The sequence below is a fragment of the Branchiostoma belcheri genome, unplaced genomic scaffold, assembly GCF_001625305.1.
Source record: "Branchiostoma belcheri isolate BF01 breed outbred unplaced genomic scaffold, Haploidv18h27 scaffold15, whole genome shotgun sequence".
NCBI classification, from domain to species: domain Eukaryota; kingdom Metazoa; phylum Chordata; class Leptocardii; order Amphioxiformes; family Branchiostomatidae; genus Branchiostoma; species Branchiostoma belcheri.
In genome coordinates, this window is record NW_017802935.1 from 1,650,629 (window position 1) to 1,669,356 (window position 18,728).

General features: G+C 40.5%; 2 protein-coding genes across 3 annotated transcripts; one reads left to right on the top strand and one right to left on the bottom strand.

The window, feature by feature from the left end:
* Window positions 1-871: 871 nt before the first annotated feature.
* On the top strand, window positions 872-12,638 carry LOC109465254. Of its 2 annotated transcripts, XM_019762427.1 has the most exons (6): window positions 872-1,276; window positions 3,201-3,267; window positions 8,953-9,213; window positions 9,479-9,574; window positions 9,894-9,989; window positions 10,320-12,638. In XM_019762427.1, the coding sequence occupies exons 2-6, from the start codon at window positions 3,255-3,257 to the stop codon at window positions 11,612-11,614; spliced, it is 1,761 nt and encodes a 586-aa protein (XP_019617986.1). In that variant the 5' UTR covers window positions 872-1,276; window positions 3,201-3,254; the 3' UTR covers window positions 11,615-12,638. The 2 variants fall into 2 exon arrangements, with proteins under 2 accessions (XP_019617986.1, XP_019617987.1); XM_019762428.1 differs by lacking the exon at window positions 9,479-9,574.
* Window positions 12,639-12,775: 137 nt separating this feature from the next.
* Window positions 12,776-18,425, bottom strand: LOC109465265 (PCNA-interacting partner-like). The gene is made up of 7 exons (XM_019762439.1): window positions 18,222-18,425; window positions 17,241-17,327; window positions 16,848-16,915; window positions 16,143-16,314; window positions 15,495-15,667; window positions 14,496-14,583; window positions 12,776-13,869 (listed from the first exon to the last, which is right to left on the bottom strand). Exons 1-7 carry the CDS (start codon window positions 18,408-18,410, stop codon window positions 13,414-13,416), a joined length of 1,233 nt encoding a protein of 410 aa, XP_019617998.1. The 5' UTR covers window positions 18,411-18,425; the 3' UTR covers window positions 12,776-13,413.
* Window positions 18,426-18,728: the final 303 nt, after the last annotated feature.

Sequence of the window (18,728 nt, forward strand, 5' to 3'; positions counted from 1 at the left end):
CTACAGTAGCTAAGGATATTTTTGCGTCAACATTCTGATCACAGATTATACGTGTCAAGTTTAATTTGTACATGCATCTTACGTGATACAAATGTTACCTTACTGGGTATATACATGTACATGTTGAAAATACATTGCAGAAATAGAGGTGTTGAAGTTTGTTTACTCATTGTGGTCCTCAAGATTCACAACAGAAAAGTGGTCATGGTTTAGCCTGGGTGCCATCCAATTTGTAACGGCTACCCCGAAAAAATCGAGGGTAGCTATTACAAATCGGATGGCACCCAGGCTAGTCATGGTTCAGTCACCACTATGAAATTATATCATATTCTCATTAATTATGCAAATTAGGTCTTCATCTACGTAAGTAATATTGTTCCTCGTCCTAAAAGTTTGGATAGTCCTATCATGGCATGCAGCAGATTTACAGGATTTCCTCATTAATCATGCAAATTACATCCCAATTTGTATAATTGTCATCTGATTATGTCAATCATCACCTAGGGCCACACCAATTTAATTTGTTGGTTCTCGGATTTTTTCAGGAAAAATATGAAGCGACAGGGCGAAAAAAAAAAAACAGATCTAGGCATCCTATTATAGCCCCAAATGCTACAATAGGAGGTATGAAGTCAACACAAAAGGCTGGTTCAAAATTTAAACAATGAATTTTGAACTTCTAATGATACCACTGCATTGAAAGATGGAATAACTGTAACGACTAGGAAGAAAAGGACTGTTTTCAACTGTTCAGGGCAAAATATGAGCATTTTGCAGTTGATTCTGATTTTTTTTTTTTTGCAAATCAGGAAAAAATGAAGAGGCGAATCCGAGAACCAACAAATTAAATTGGTGTGGCCTAAGCTACCTACATACCAAAAATCATGACAATCCGTGAACCAGCTCTTGAGCCTCAAACATTTTTGGTACACAATAGAGACCGCAGAGCTACAGGTAAACAAACCTGGTGGAATGTAACCCGACACCCAGGTGAGTCTATTGAAACTTGGCGCTTTCCCAATCATGAATGCACTGGTGCCGAACAAAGTCCAACCAAAGTCAAAGGTTACCCTAGTATACAGGTAACAGCCTGGGGTGTGATCGTATGTTGGCACATCATACGGGGGGATTGTCCCAAGAAAGTATCGCGAGAACACACGAGACTGGCGTGCGAGAACTCTCAGTTCTAGGGCCCTAGGGAGGGGTGGCCAGTCTTGACCACTTTACTCAACAGGAAGGAAGAGGAAACAGTGTACTTATAGGTCGACCGGGGAAGGTAGGACAATTGTTTGGATCTAGGTTTTGGTATAAACAATGGATAGATTATGTAGCAACATGTATTTGGGAGGGGTACGTAGCAGGTGGGCCATACAATGTCCCATTGGTAGTCCTTGGCAGTCGAAAATGACTGTGTCCCAGAATTAATTCATTCAGAATTAAGTAACAGGGTACATACATATCAGGCCAATGACTAGAAAGACCCTTGGCTGGGAACACTAGATTATTTACAGTTCTGATGGTACTAGTATTCGGCTCTGTCTAAGGTCCTGGAGGCTATCTTACTAAATCGCCTTGAGCCCTACATTCTTTCGCCTGATCACCAGTTTGGTTTTAAGCGTCATCATGGACTTGACATGTGTGTCTTCACCTTGAAGCAGACGATAGAGTATTATAGGAGCCTTGGTTCTCCTGTCTTCACTTGTTTTTTAGACGCCTCCAAGGCCTTTGACAGAGTAAATCACTGGACCTTATTTAAAAAACTTCTAGACAGGAAAGTACCTGTGTTCATTGTACGTTTTCTTGCATACTGGTACCAAAATCAATCAATGTGTGTTAGATGGAACAATACCCTGTCTCTCCGTTTTTCTGTGTCAAATGGGGTGAGGCAAGGGAGCTTGCTGTCGCCTGTTCTGTTTAATATCTACATTGATGACTTAAGTATTAGACTTAGTAATGCGAACGTTGGTTGTTATATAGGTGGTCACTTGGTGAACCATCTGTTTTATGCTGATGATATGTGTTTAATTTGTCCAAGCCTGAAGGCTCTACAAAAACTCGTGAATATTTGTGAAGAATTTGGTTTCATAAATGATGTATTATTCAATGCAAACAAATCTTGCTGTATGTATTTCCAAAGTGCCCGTTTGCTACTTAAGCAACCTCTTCCCTGTGTTAAATTGAACGGAGAGCCTTTGAAATTTGTTACGTCATATGTTTATCTCAGTATTCACATTAATGACAAACTGAGTGACGACGACGAGTGACGACGACTGTATTCTTACCCAGATAAGAGGTCTGTATAGCCGTGCAAATACTATTATACGCAAATTCGCTTATTGTTCTTCATATGTTAAAAAGACGTTGTTTACAGCTCATTGCTCCCAACTTTTTGCTGCACAGTTGTGGGACAGAGCTAGTTCTAGAATTGTATCAAAGTGTCGAGTTGCTTACAATAACTGTCTTCGCATCATAATGTCACTACCCAGATTTTGTAGTGCAAGTGAAATGTTTGTATACAATAGGATTGACACATTTGATGCTACATGGCGTAAACAATGTTACTCATTTATATCCCGTCTATACAAGTCATCAAACAACATTATCCAATCTGTTCTTAAATCTGAAGTGATATTCCGTAGCAGATTCTTTCGCAATAACTGGGCCCGTCTGTACATATAGTTATATTATTCTTTTACTGATGTAATTGTGTGTGTATTTTATATGTTTGTTGTATATGGGCGAGTTATGCCTGAAATAAAGAAATAAAGTAATGTTTGGTGGAAAGTGAAAGAAACCTGTAGCCTCAACTGTTTACTGTTTGGGTTGGGTAAACACACAAAATACATTGTCCATTAGTAATAGCCGGAAATTTCCTTATCAGATTTCCAACGTTCCAATGGAAGCACACACGTGTACAATGTAAGTCACATAGCACAATACCTATCCGCCACCACTATGACATTGCCAGAACATGGCAATCATAGAATCAAAATCATGACCCAACTTATCAGAAAGGTAAGGGCAAACTCGTTTTATGTTTTAATTATTATGAAACATCGTCCTTAGTGTTTTGCGTGGATCTAAATCCGTCGCATGAAAGAACTGAACAATACTGGAAACATTTAATAGTAATATCTGCCTCCAACGTTTCTATCATTACTTTTGGTTTGATATTGAAGTTTGAACTATATTTTCTCCAGGATTGCTACATTTTTCTGCTGCCAGAATAGACTCAGGAACTTTAGACGTCAAACATGGCTGCCCAAGGTAACTATCTGTTCTGTATCTGTATCTGTATAGCCGGTATAACCGCCTTTCGGCGTAACACACCAGCTTCTGTATCTGCATAGCCGGTATAACCGTCCTTCAGCGTAACACACCAGCTGATGTTGTAACGTTACACAATAATTGTCATACAAAATGTTTTTGCTTTAGATTGTGGAAGAATACTCTTAACAGCGTCCAGATTAAATTTGGACTTTCCAGAGCACTTTGGACAAATGCTTCTAGCTGTCTTCAGCTTATACTTACAATGCTAATATTTTGTGAACAACTTCCCTGTCATATTGATCCCCAGCGGGGGTCGTCACGCATCGTTAAAAATCGAAAAATCTTAAGATTTTTCTTTAAAATCTCAAGATGTTTCGGAAAATTTTCCAAAACAATCTCAAGATTTTCCAAAACAATCCCAAGATTTTTTGAAAGATCTCAAGATTGTTTCTGACAATCTCGAAATATCTCAAGATTTTTTTAAAAGAATCTTAAGATTTTTACAAACAAGCTTAAGATTCTTTGTTACAATCTCAAGTTTTTTTAATAGTCATATTGAAATTGCTGTTTAAACGTTATGTAAGTTTGATAATAATCAACATCAGGATTTTCCGGAGGTTTTATTGCTGTGTAAGTTCTGTTTTAGCTCGTTGACAAGAGTTTTTTTAAAATTTTTCTGAAGCTTGTCAATGATAGATTAACCCCATTCACAGTTTGACGGTTTCTTCTCTCTTTTTCTTTTGCATCAGTAGTGTGTTAATCCTACAAGTAGACTTCTCCCAATTATTATTTTTGCATAGTGAAAGTGAAGCATGGTGAATAAACCATTGACATTACATCTTGCAAGAATTATAACTTCTGGATATTCTGTTATACAGTATTGATGGATTACACTGTAACCTGGTGACCAAGTCTTTATTAGCTGCAGTGTCTCTTTCGTCCTCTCTGCAAATTCTTAGATTACAGTACGATCACAGCAGGACTTATGTATCTGCATGTCCATGTAGCAGCAAGCAAAAGCCACATTGTCGGTCTGTACGGCCCAGGACCAGGGGTTTTATCGGTTTCTACTGTCTCCTCCTGTTTTTTACAGGTCCCTCGATGTCAGGAAAAGAAAACTAGTCTAATAGAATAAGTTAGGAGTTATATGCAGATTTCTATATTTTAAGTGGAAGACTTGCCAGTTTTGTTGGTTAGCAATTCCATTCGGGGTAATGTTGAAGCAGTATGTGCTGGTTTTTCACTGAGGAACTTTGATGGGAAGAAAACTGATGCAGCGGTAAGTTGGAGAGGACCAGGAATGTGGTATGAGATTGAGTGAGTTTTCCCTGGGAACCAGACTTGACTTGTGAAGCTGGGGGCATGGAGGGTAAGTGATAGCCCGATCCACCCCTCCCCACTATCCGCTGTGCCTCTAGACTGTGCTGTGCAACTTAAAGACACACAGGCCCCATACAGAATGTAGGTCTGCCGCCATGAAAACTCTTTGTCTGAGTTTGGCAAAGAACCCAAAGCATGTCCTGTCGTACTTTCTGTTGATGTGTACAAAGCAGGGTATATTGGTTATGTTAGGAAAAAGTGTGTAAGTACTGATTTTTTGAAGATTGCTTCAGACAATCTCAAAACATCTCAAGATTTTAAAAAGAATCTCAAGATGTTTACAAACAATCTCAAGATTCTTTGAAACAATTTCAAGATTTTAAAACGTCACTTTGCATCTAGGTGTAGCTAGCTAGTATCGGGTATTGTGTGTGCATTGTTAACCCGGGTAATGCATTGTTACCAAAAGTCTATAATGCATTATGCTTTCCCAGCCTACAACCATTCAGGTAGGCTCCTCTGACTGTGAGTCCATTTTCTGCGAGGGGGGTGAGCTTGGTGAGATAATGGGCTTGCTAATGGGTTTTTGATGGGTTAAGGGGAGAAGCCATTTCCAGTACCCCGCCCCTGTCATTACAAGGCTTCATTTTTTAGGTCTTTGCTGATTAAGATTGTCTGGTTGCTGGTTTGAAATGATTCTTTCTACCAAAAATTAGGAAAAATGTTTTCGGTAACACTTTTCATCTAAATCATATGTGGCATTTTGTCCAGATTAGGCAGGGTTATATTACCTCAGAGGAAAAGTACAGCATAGTTATGAACATATACTATAGGCCATAATAGACTAAAGGTAATTTTTACTTGAGCCATGGTTAAGCAAAGTATATAATGTGTACTTTTTGTAAGTACAATAGAGAAGTCTTAATATAACTCTGACTAATCTGTGACTGCCATTTGCAACAGTTTGTATAAATGTAGTGATGTCATCAAACTACATGTTACTAGGGAAATTGACAAAGTTCTTACGGGACTTCATTCAAGTCCATGGTTAGAGTTTGAAGGACAGTGAAAGTAATGAGTTTATGGTATAAAAGGATATATGCACATGTAACTTGTTCTAAGTATTGAGGGGTCAGCTTGCCCACAAGGCTCTATTGCCACAAATCTAAACATTCACACAAATCTGGACCAGATGTTACCCTATCAGATCCCCCCAGCAGATGCACCACAATACAGAATCCAGCTAATAATAGTTGAAACAATAGAAGGTAGAAGCAAATGTTTGTGGAGACTTCACAGCAAATATTTTATAATCTGCTGATAAAATATCTTGTTCAATACATTTAGATACTACTTTAAAATTAAAGCTTGTCTCTACTGAATGATTTCCACCTGTCGTCTACATGCATGTTCAATGCCATGAGCCAATATCCTTTACAAATTGCATCTCCAAGATAGCAAGAGCTGGTCTTTGACTATAGTATAGGCCAAGGCAGCACCAAAAGTCTTGCACATGCATGGGCATGGAGTTGTGTACTCTCCAAGCAGAGGTTTTTCTGCATTACCATGCCCTGCTGGTGCAGGTACACACTATCCAGTTTAGTGTCTGTTGTTCCCCGTCTTCCGGGGGTTGAAAATTACCTTCACCTTGAAACTTTTACTTGCACAACTCAGACTTGGGAAGTGTGGATCATATTAAAAGCTCTCCTGTTGCAGTAATCTTTTCATGATGGGCCTAACATACATACCGCACGAATGTAGGATGTAGTTTTGTGACCCACCAGTCTTAGAAAAGTTCTACACTGTGTATATAATGGTGATCCTATTGTTGAAAAAAGTATTGAACATTTAAATTTGGGTCAAGAAAACATTTCCCCCAACACCATATTTCAATTATATGGAAAACTCGCCGAACTGTTTTAGAATGTTAATTACCTTCGCCAAGAAGGTTATGTTTTCGTAGGCGTTCGTGTGTCTGTGTGTGTGTGTGTGTGTGTGTGTGTCAGCACGATAACTCAAGAAGGCTATGATGGATTGTCTTGATATTTGGTAGGTGGGTAGGTCTTCATGAGACGTGGAACTGATTAGATTTTGGGCCCCCTAGCGGCTTGTTGTGGTACTGCAGCTGAACTTCCGGTTTTGATATCTCGTGATCTGGACATGCTAGGGTCATGAAATTTAGATGGTAGATAGCTCTTGTGCTGGGGAAGAAGTACTGTGAGTTTGAGCCCCCTAGCTGCTTGCTCTGGAACTGCAGTTCGCATTAGTTGAAAAATGTTTAAAGGCGGATAATTCAAGAACCGATTGACGGATCGTCGTGATTTTTGGCATGTAGGTAGCTGAAGTGATGCTTGACATAGTAATATTACAATTATGCAAATATTAATGTAATTTGCATAATTAATGAGGAAATTCTATAAATCAGCTGCATTCCATGATAGCACTATTCAAGCTTGTGACATATGTGATTAAGAACAGCAGAAATACAGGCAGATATCGATTTTGCAAATGAAGACGTAATTTGCATAATTAATGAGAAAATGTTATAATTACATAGTGGTAACTGCCTGGAATTTTATACTTGGGATATTTGAAAGTTATGTGAAGGTGAACATAATTAAACATAACTTATTCAAATAAGGACCTCATTTGCATAATTTATGAGGAAATGCTATAATGGCATTCTTTGATAAGATAAGACTGTCTTCTGGTGTAGAATATGATTAACAGATATAATTGATGTAATATAGGATCCTATTTGCACAATCAGGGGGATTAATCTATAATTTCTTATTCATAAAGGCTAACATCATTTGGCGAAGGTATGAGATCGTGGAACTCTAGTTTTCTTTTAGATTTTTCAAAAAAAAATCTTGGGATTGTTAAAAAAAGATTTTGAGATTTTCCAGTAAATCTTGAGATTTTCCAGAAAATCTTGGGATTTCTAAGAAATATCTTGAGATTTCTAAGAAATATCTTAAGATTTTTCGACTTTTAGTTTAATTTTCTGTTAACTGTCAATCTGTTGTATAATGCAAACAGGTCTATGTGATGCAAAAGTTACATTTTGAACTAAACCTACATGTTAAACATGACAGTTGGCTCTGTTAAAGCCAGTAAGAACTGAATGACTGAAAAGCTATATGTTGTGTGTAAATGAAGCTTCTCCATTGTGCACCCTGCTAGTACAAGCCCAAAACTACCACAACTGGCCTAAATCAGAATTTACACAAATCTTAAGAAGGTGACGTTTGAACAATAATTTCAAAATTACTTTTTTGAAATCGGTTCAGATCACCTGAAGATGTCCATTTCTTGAATGTTTCCCCTGATGCAACGCTTTCATTTTCCCAATATAAGATAAAACATATTACATAAAACATACATGCCATGCATTTCTGTGACCTACACATTATGCCTAAGTTAGAATGGTGTCATGTTACTCTATTATTCTGTTATTCAAATCCTAATAGTTCTGATGTACATGTATGACAGTCCTGTAAATCTTTATGTGATGCAAGAATTTACCACTTGACTGTTATGCAAGAATACTCAACCATCAGATTGCGCAGACATATGTAAAGAACAACTATGCAGCTATGCCACATTTGATACCATAGTTGTATCGCTAATCCACCACAGTCACAAAGAGGACTCAGAAGACACTGAAAAAAATGTTAATCTACCATTGACAAGCTCCATGAAAATTTAAAAAAACTATCCTCATCAACTCGCCTAAACTCTCAAGACTCAGAACTTACACAGCAATAAAACCTTCCGGAATATTCTGACTTTGATTAATATGAATCTTACATGAAGTTTAGACATCAATTTTAAGATGACTTTGAAAAAAATCTCCAGATTGTTTAAAATAATCTTGAGATTGTTTGTAAAAATCTTGAGATTCTTTAAAAAAATCTTTAGATGCTTTGAGATTATCTGAAACAATCTTAAGATTTTTAAGAAAAATCTTGGGATGGTTTTGAAAAATCTTGAGATTTTCCAAAACATCTTGAGATTTTAAAGAAAAATCTTAAGATTTTTCGATTTTTAACGATGCGTGACGACTCCCGCTGGGGGTCAATATGATCCGTACGGTGACAGGGAAGTTGTTCACAAAATATTAGCATTGTAAGTATAAGCTGAAGACAGCTAGAAGCATTTGTCCAAAGTGCTCTGGAAAGTCCAAATTTAATCTGGACGCTGTTCCTTGCTTTAGATTGTGGAAGAATACTCAAGTTTGTGTATAAGGGGAAATTGGAATCAAGGTTTTTTAATGCTTGTTTCTAACCCTAAAATGTGCTGCATACTATCTACATGTCAAATACTAAGTAACTAAAAACATGAATGATCACATTCCAGTTGATGTGGCTGACTACTTTGACCAAGTCGTCGAGAACGTGAGCTACAAGTGGGAAGACTTGGCCCGCAAACTGGGGTTCGGGCGAGGCGAGATCAAATCAATCAATGCAACGCTGGCCTTGCAGGACCCTGATGCCAAGTGCAGGGAAGTGCTCGAAAGGTGGCAAGGAAGAAACGCAGATGGTGCAACCCTACAAGTTTTGAAGCAAGCCCTCATCGACATTGGCGAACGGCTGACAGCAGAGAGCTTGAAGTTGAAAGGTAGGTGTGTCTGTAATCTTGAAGACGTGTCGACAATGCCCTCATGATTTTGAACCAAAAACCAGATCTAAGAACACAGACACATTTTCAGTTCAGTTCAATTCAATTCTTTATCAAAACAACTCGCTGACATGTGTCTGAGTTGTGTTGTTCTTACCAACAGTAGGCACTTCATCTATTCTGATCTCATCCTATATGCACTTCAGTTAATTAGAATCTAAAATCTATGATAGACAAAGCAAATATTCTACGACTTGCCTTGCAGGTGCTACAGCACTGCCCAGCGGAAGTGCCGAGAACGACAGTCATCCAACCTCACAGACGTCTGTCAGTGGCAATGATTCTCCCAATAAGTGTCAAGGTAATATCATCAGTACATGGCCTTTGATGTATCTATAGCTCATTCAAAGAGTTGTATCATGCAGCAAATACCTGTCCACAGTAAAGCATAGACAAGACATCTGTAACGTGATGTCATGGTTTGTAGAATATTGTGTAGACCTAACTTAGATTTGAATCTGGGAACAAGTAATGTACAGATCAGTGTTTAACAGTTCAACAATGCATGATATGGGTGAGTTCTTCTAACGTGCAGTCCGGCAATATGGAACGTCAAGTTTGTCGATCAGTGCCGTGCTCTTTCAGACAATAATAACATGATATTTCTTAATCCGTGCCAGGTAAACGTAACGGGACGAAAGTCTTCACTCAACCGAAAATGCCAAGAGTGAGCCCAACGCCTGCCGTGTTTCAGAGGACGGACTCAGGACCAAGAGGTAGAAATTTCAATATTTGTTCTTTGTGGTTCTGTAACTGTAACTCACAGTATGCTAATATGCCCTCTCTCCTCTTTGGGTTATTACTTAATAATATATAATCCGTTTCCTAAGTAATACATTTATTGTACATCTTAAACCAGCCCAGCAAAAAGTGGATGGGCACTCAATGCACACATCGTATCATGTAGTTTTATATGTGTAGATAGCCAGATTTTACATGTATATAGTCTGTCACTATGTATACTTTCATTGCGGCTTCCAGGTTATTGCACCATGAGGTTCCCTAAATACCATTTTAAAGTTTACAGTTTGCTTGTTTTCCTGAAGGTGCTGAGAGACCAGTAATCTTGATGATCAACGATGAGTACGGGACTTCCAAGGGGGGAGTTTCTACCATCAACTGCGAGGCGGTCCAAACCCTGAAGGGCAAGGCCGCCGTGTACGCCACAGTCCTACAGCTGAAGGTACCCCCAAAAGACAAGGAGGCAGCAGAGAGAGATGAGGTCAAACTGATCACACCTGTTCAACCAGAAGGGGACACGAGAAAGCCATCCATAGACTGGCTGGCCTTCGACTACCCTATCCGCTACCCGAAATCAACACTACCATTACATGAATACCTGGAAGGCCTCGACCCAAAATCAAGCCTACCACCACATGTTGATGTCATCATCGGCCACGCTGACATCACAGATACGGCAGCGCGAAACATCCACAACGCGTACTACAAGAACAACGCAGACCTCATCATGTTCACCCACGTCATACCCGAGGATACAGAGTACTACAAGGGAGGTCGGAAGGCCATGAAAGCAGGGGAGAAAGAGAAGGACATGCTTGATAAAGTCGACAATGCCAAGGCAGCTTTCTCGGTGGGTAGGCGGATCTTTAACCACTTCAGCACTAAGTACAAAGGAGGGAAGACACCGCAGAGTCACCACGTCTTCCTCCCGAAGCCATCCAAGATATTCCTGGATGCCAATGTGAGTCCTGGGGGAGGGCAGAAGGTCGTTCTGTCCATCGGCAGGGTGAGGAAGGTTGAGAAGCTGAAAGGGCATGACCTCGTTGGAGAGTCCATGAGGGATGTGGTAAAGAGAATAAACTCCCGGTGGCTTGTCATCGGCATCAGCGAGGATGATTGGGAGACCAGCCAGAAGATCCTGGAAGACGCCCTGAACAGTCCCGACCTGAACCCCACCCTGCGGCCGTATGGGACCCAGGACGACATCAGGAACGACATGATGATGGCGCACCTGGTGCTGATGCCGTCCCGCTCCGAGCCATTTGGGCTGGTCGGCTTGGAGGCCATCGCCGCTGGCATCCCCGTCCTCATCTCCGACAAAACCGGCCTGGCAAAGATGATCACTGACCTGATCAAACAGAAGAAAATCAGCGCAGAGCACAGGAACGTCATCGTGGAGACCAGCGTGAACGACCGCGATCGTGCCGGAGACGCAAAGAGGTGGGCAGACAGAATCGTGGACGTCCTCGAGTACAGCGACTACGAGTTCGAGAAAGCCGCCAGGTTCAAGCGGGAGCTCGTGGAGTCCAGGTACTGGGAGGAATCCCACAATGCCTTCCTGCAGGCCTGCGGCATCACGACCGCAGCGGCAGATCAGTAGAGGTCAGGGCGACATATATGGAAACAGCACGGGCAATCTTGATATGATGAGTGAATATGATTTTAATGGTTTTGAGAGTAATTTACACATTTTTGAATAATGGATGAGTACCAGTAGATTTGTTAGACAAGCTTGTTGAATTAGCTGTTGCTTTCAACATATTTTTTACACAACCCTTTGCCCAACTGTGACTTTAACTACTTAAAACTGTTTTAGCTTGTTGTGAAAGTTAGAGTTTTGCTGCACAGTTATATGCTTAGCTAGTAATAGAGTTGTCTCAAAGTGTCGAGTTGCTTACAACTGTTTTCGCATCATAATGTGATTACCAGATTTTGCAGTGCCAGTGAAATGTTTGTTAATGAAGAATAAAGAAGGAAAGATCTCATACCTTTGTTGTTCGTTTTTTGTGTTGGTTTTTCTATAGTACCTCGTCAGTTGTTTTGTTTTGCCATGTGTTATGCAGTGTACCGTTGTAACCTTAGATTGCTTCGGCGATATGAAAAGCAGTAGTACCATTACTAGGAAGCCCAAAATCTAATTGTTTTAAGGTCTCATCAAGACCTACCCACGTACCAAGTTTCATGCCAATCCACCCATAGTTTCTTGAGTTATCGTGCTTAACCACGTACATACACACGCTTACACACAAACACTACCAAAAACATAGGCAAAGGTAACAATAACTATTTACATTTTAATACAAAATTCCACGGAAAATTCCAACATCTACTTACACTTGAAATCACAGGCTTCAACAAAACGACCTCCAAGAATCATTCTATGAACACAGTTTAAAAAACAACAATCTCCAAGCAGATTCTTTGGTGGAAAAAACACACCGACAAGGCGGTATATCCAATTGGCAGGGCTGCCACTGAGGATCTGCTGACAGTATGTAAAAAGGTTATGAACCCTCAGTAGCCAATGGACCTTTCACATTATTACGTCACAGTTTGTTTACCTGTTCTACAGAACAGTCTAGAACGGTCAGTTAAAGAATAAAGATCATTTTTCAAAGTCAGGTATGTTTGATTTTTGCTGCGTCTAGTTTTGTTGACACAGCATTACATGCTGTAATGGGTGATTTAGTTGTGACATTAGATGAAAATAGTACTGTATTAAGGCCTTATATTAAGGCTAACACTACACAAACATGCACCGCGCACCCCTGTACAATATAAACGTCGATTGACCGGCATTCATTGCGGTAAACAAACTGTGACGTAATAATGTGATAGGTCCATTGGATACTGTCTCTGATGGTTTGTTACGATTTTACCACAAAAGGATCTACCTAAAGATTAAAGCCTGAGGTTATAATGGTCATGATTATGTATAAATTAATTGCACCAAAACAAAACTCAATGATTGCTATTTACATCTTTACACAAAGTTCCAGGGAAAATTGCAACTTCTACAAGGGGTAGAACTTAAAAGGCTTCAATAAAGAAACCACACGGCACAGTTTAAAAACAACCTCCTAACCTGAGAATGGCCATGTCCACTTCACAACATCAAAATTTCATATTAACAAGTTGATGCCACAATGAAGCAGTTTAAACTGTAATTTCCAACACAAAGGATTAGAGTTTAGACTTACCCAAATTTTTGACTGTACAACTGTAAATTTCCGATCCCTTGTGTTGGAAATTACAGTTTAATGCTTCATAATGTCTTCTACCAAGTTTTGACACAGATGAACTTTCAAGATAAGTTGATGCTACTGATTGATTTTAGCAGCAAGGACCTGAGCAGTGTATCAACTGGACACGGTAAAATACCAAGAATAAAAGAAAACATCACATTCTGAAGAAAGATGTCAGTTTCTTCTGACCAGTGAGCAGCGGAGCCACTTTTTTCTTAGACTTTGTCGTCGCAGGCTTCTTCGGCTTCTTGCTTGGCGGCTGGGAGGAGGGAGCAATCCCAGCATCCTTCAGTGTTCTCTTCCCAGAGTTCTTAGCGGCGGCGGGTCGTCTGTCAAGGTCGACGTTTTCCTGGTCCTCGGCTGATTCTAAGATCTTGTTGATGAGTTCTTTCCTCTTCCTCTTCTTTGTTTCTTCGTCTTCTTCGCGGTCCAGATTCTCCTCCGCTTGTAGGATGTTGGTGGGAGGAGCTCGTGTGGTGATGACATCACGGTGATTGACAGGTGATTGACAGTCGACGTAGATCTCGTCCCGGTTGTTGTTGAGCGGACTGACCGACACGGCCGGCATCGCCCAGGAGCAGTCAGACTGGTACCTGGGAACTGCTGGCTTCTAGAATGAAATGAAGTGTCGTATTTATCATGAAAGTTCATCTGTGTTGGTAGGAACCATAGTAAAAAGTTGAACTTTATTCCAACACACAGTTTATTGTAGCTCATATACTAAGTGTTATTTTTATAAACTGTGTGTTGGAATAAAGTTTATTCATAGTCTGTGTGTTGGAATAAAGTTTATTCATAAACTGTGTGTTGGAATAAGGTTAAACTTTTTACTAAGTGTCGTATTTGTAAGCCCGTACAAGCATGTTAAAACTTGTCTCTAAAAGTAGCATGAAGTAAATGTAACTGTGTATGATTGATAAGCAAAATGATGTTGCTGCATACATATAATGACATAAATATTTAATTGTAATGAGCCTCTACAGCTACTGTATGTTCCCAGACGTTAAAAAATTAACATAATTTTTTTTATTTTATTCAAAATTTCTTTGTCTGCTCCACCTCTTCGGATGATGAAAATACAACTGTTTTACAGGAAGTTCCAATATATATTTGATGAGCTGTGACAATGGTTCATAAGAAATGATGATGCTTTCAGAGAACACTTAGTATATGAGCTACAAATATCTACTAATTCAGACCAGAGTTCAGGAACAATGAATCATAGAGCATACAAACCTTGTTGTTCATGTCCTTCATCCTCTGCATAGTCCTCTGCAGTAGTGGCGTGTCTTCTCTACTCTTCTCTGTCTCTGGATCAGGAGACCTGGGGATGGAGAAAATATGTGCGGTCAGGTTATGAATCAAGCCTGTGTTACACAATCTCTTGCTATTATCCCTGCTGATTGGGCTTTCTCCCTGAGAGCTTGTGGCAAGTTGTGCCATACGCCTCCAAGAACTACCAATAGAAGCTCTGTCTTCTTCTTCACAATGAAAATCAGCACAACAGGACCCCCCCCCCAGGATTCTCTGTTTCTGTGAACCACTCATCACAGGATTAAAATAGGTAATAGTCAGCTTGAAAAGCATGACAGTGAAACATACTGCACCTGCATGAAACCTAGATTTTTCTGGATTTTTGTTGGATGCTTGAACCAGAATTCTGCCTGATGCAGATATCTTTTCCAACACAACATTTTAAAACCATAGATGGAATGTCTTCCAGATGTTCCGCACAATACTTTACAGGTTCCATACAGGTGCAGTACGTTCTGTCAAAGTGCTAGTGTGAAGTACTGGACCTGAACTGTGAGACAAGAAAAGGGATCCTAACAGGGGTACTCTGGCTGGTGTACACGTCACTCAGCACTTCCACAACATGATATCACAGCAACAAGTAGGGATAGGTCACAGTAAATGTTAGTGTAAAGTACAAGTACTGTACCTGAACTGTGAGACAAGAGAAGGGATCCTGACAGGAGTACTCTGGCTGTTGTAAACATCACTCAGCACCTCCACAACATGAACAGTAACAAGTAGGGATAGGTGGCAAATGTTAGACATGTGAAGTACAACTACAAGTACTTTACCTGAACTGTGAGACCAGAGAAGGGATCCTAACAGGAGTACTCTGACTGGTGTACTCTGACTGGCACCTCCACCACATGGTATCACAGTAAGAAGTAGAGATAGGTGGTAAATGTAAGATGTGTGAACTGTGAAGTACAAGTACTGTACCTGAACTGTGAGACGAGAGAAGGGATCCTGACAGGAGTGCTCTGACTCGTATAAACATCACTCAGCACCTCCACCACATGTCCGACGCTGGGGCGGCCGGCCTGTCTGTCCAGGAACAGCTGGATGAACCTGGAAACGTCCCTCCCGTACACCGAGCCTCCGCTGCCTGGAGACTGGAGTAAAGATTTTGTTAGTCAAAGTCCTTCCTACACCAGTCATCATGCATAGGGCAGTTAATTTCCATGTCTTTAGCCTTTTGCTTTGTGTTTACGGACCCTTACATCTTTTCTCGTGTCCTGAATGAAAAGTAGCCAGCAAGATGATTTGAGTTTTTCACAAATAAACAAAGACTCAAACAGAAGATGGTCAAAATAAAGTTGAAAAGTCCAATATTATACATGTATTTGTGACAGTATTTTTAGTATAATGTACATACAGCCAAAACTGTTACAGTAGTAGTGACCACCTCTGCATATGGACCACCTGGCCAACATTTGGTGGTCTCTTTTTAGTGGTCTTTTAGATTGACACAAGCATACAAATCCTGACTATATTGACCACCTGTAACATAGGTGAGATTTTTATCTGTCCCCTTCTTGGGCAGTTTTGACAGTAATGTCTTAGATAGAGGAAGGAAGACTGTTTTACCCTTTTAGGACTTGCCGTGTCCGCCCGTCCCTGAGACAGGTGATCTGCCAGTCTCCCAGCCTCCTCCATCATTGCCATGGCAACCGCCTCCACACTCGCCCTCCTCAGGGTCAGGTCCTTGGACCGCATCAGGACGTTCTTCAGCATCGTCAGGAGTCTTCCAAGGGCAGCCCTGAGGAAAATGGTAACATTTTAATATGAGGCCAGAGAGAAAGGCAATTACCGGTACTTTATATTGATCAGGCATTACAGTATTTGCTGAGGACCTAAAACTGCTTTAAAATATTCCTACTTTCCTCAGACAGTAAGAGACTGGAAATCACTTCCACAAGACATCACAGAAATTACTGAACCTGCCAAGTTTAATTAACGAAGCAGTAACCCATCAGGGAGGGAACAGTAAAGACGAGGGAACAGTAAAGATGCATAGAAATCCCCCTCCCCCCTTGAGCATGTTACTCCAACTGAGGGATGTTGCTTAGTACCTAATCAAGATCATGAACTGAAGGTCTGTAGGGAAAAGGAAAAGAGAAGGACCCAAAACAAAGAACTGTGACAGATGACCTAGCCTCCATGGCAATATCCTGGCCTGCAGTTAAAGACATTAGCTAAGGACAGATGCAGATGAAAGGAAAAAGTCATGGCCTTAAGTCTCGCTAAGGACAAGTTGAAGTAGGATAAGTTGAAGTAAAGAATAATACCCACCTTGCATCTGTACACTCCTCTACAACTGTCTGCATCTTTTGCAGTAAGGTCACAAACTCACTCAGGCCCTGCATGAAATAATCAGAATCAGCAAGTGAGCAAAATGATTTTAGACCACCATTTGACTTTGGATGATGTTTTATATTTTTGTACAAGACAAATCACACCCATGCAATGTATGGAAAATGTGTGGAGAATGTTTCATCCAAAATTTTAATTAATAATATGTCTTCTAGGTCATCTCATACATGTAGTAATACATAGTTCACAGATGATGTGAATTGTAATGTAAGTTTTGTGTGCTCAAACATCATAGTATATTCATACCTAAGCTTGCAATATCACTTCCAAAAACGGTAGTGTTACTAAGCAGTGAATAACACTAATGAATACCTTGATGTGTTGGAGTAGAGGGTTGTCCTGGCTTGGTGCGTAGCTCTTCCCTCCCAGTCTCTTTTGCATGACAAACGACACAGCAGTCTGGGTAGGGAATTAGACAAAGATTAAATCAATGAATATGAACTTCTAATAGTTCTATTACATCTTGTATGCCAATGAAGGTTAGTCATCTGGGTAAAACATTATGTAATATCATTATATCAAATGCATGCAGCAACTGGATAAAATTTTCAGAGAACCTTGTACATTGTACTAGTCAACAAGAGCTACCCAGTACACTGAGCTACCCATGCCCCTTTAAATACTGTACATAGCACGTACGACTCATCTTCTCTTTCAACTGTTCATTGAGCTTAATTTTATTGATAGAAAACTGCTTAGAGATCATGGCTTCAAAATCTGTATTTGTAGATTGAAGTCATTCTGAAACAGGTTTGACAAATTTGACAAAACAGTTAAAAATTTGGATAAGTCTTTTTTTTTTAATTATAGCTCAAACCTGTTTTCAGAATGAAGCAAGATCACTTTCATTGTCTTTCCCTCCGTACCTGGCACATGGGCATGTTCTTGTCCCTTGCTGCCCACTTGAGCTCGGTGATGGTGCGATGGTCCAGATACTGCCTTGCCAATTTGATAATGATACTGTCTTGCACCCACCAAATTATCTGCTTGAAGATTAGCTAGACTGTTCACCGAGTTTGCAGAGCTAAAAGGGGGCCTGCAAGGGGGGGTCCTGACAATGCTCCACGCTGAGTTCGGAACCTCTCGATTACGCTTTACGATAAATTCCAAGTGGCTACAACGCATTACGTAGAATTAAAACGGCAAATACGTTCTACACAAAATGGGCCAATTTCACTCTACATTGAATTAGAGCGGTACGTCTGATTACGCTCTACGGAAAAGGGCTTGCGGGCCCCCCTAAAACTGGGTCGAGATCACTTTCACTCTGTACTTTGTACTTTCACTTTGTACCTGGCACATGGGCATGTTCTTGTTCCTTGCGGCCCGCTTGAGCTCGGTGAAGGCGCGATGGTCCAGCTCCCTGTCGGGAATGTTGATGGCTCGAGCCAGCGCGATCTCGTCTCTGCAGTTCAGCAGCAGGGTCAGGTATGACTGGAACACTTTCCGGATGTAGCTCTGGGGGGGACAGAAGGGGGGCATATTGTAGTTGATTGGATATTGTGGAGTGGAGCTCGCTGATACCTTGAAGTACCGTAGGGGCATCATCACTTGATAGCTTTAAACAATGCTTACAGTCAGATGTGCAAAGGGTGACGTCTGTATAGCCAGCTGCCGTCACCCCACATGCATGCAAAGCAGGTGTGTATGATGAAGAGCAGTTATACCGGCTATGCAGATACACAAGCATGAAGCTGGTTTGTTATGCTGCTGGGCGGTTATACCGGCTCTACAGATACAGAAGCTGGTGGGTGGTTACACTATTTTAAAATACAAATCCATCCAATACATAGTATACAT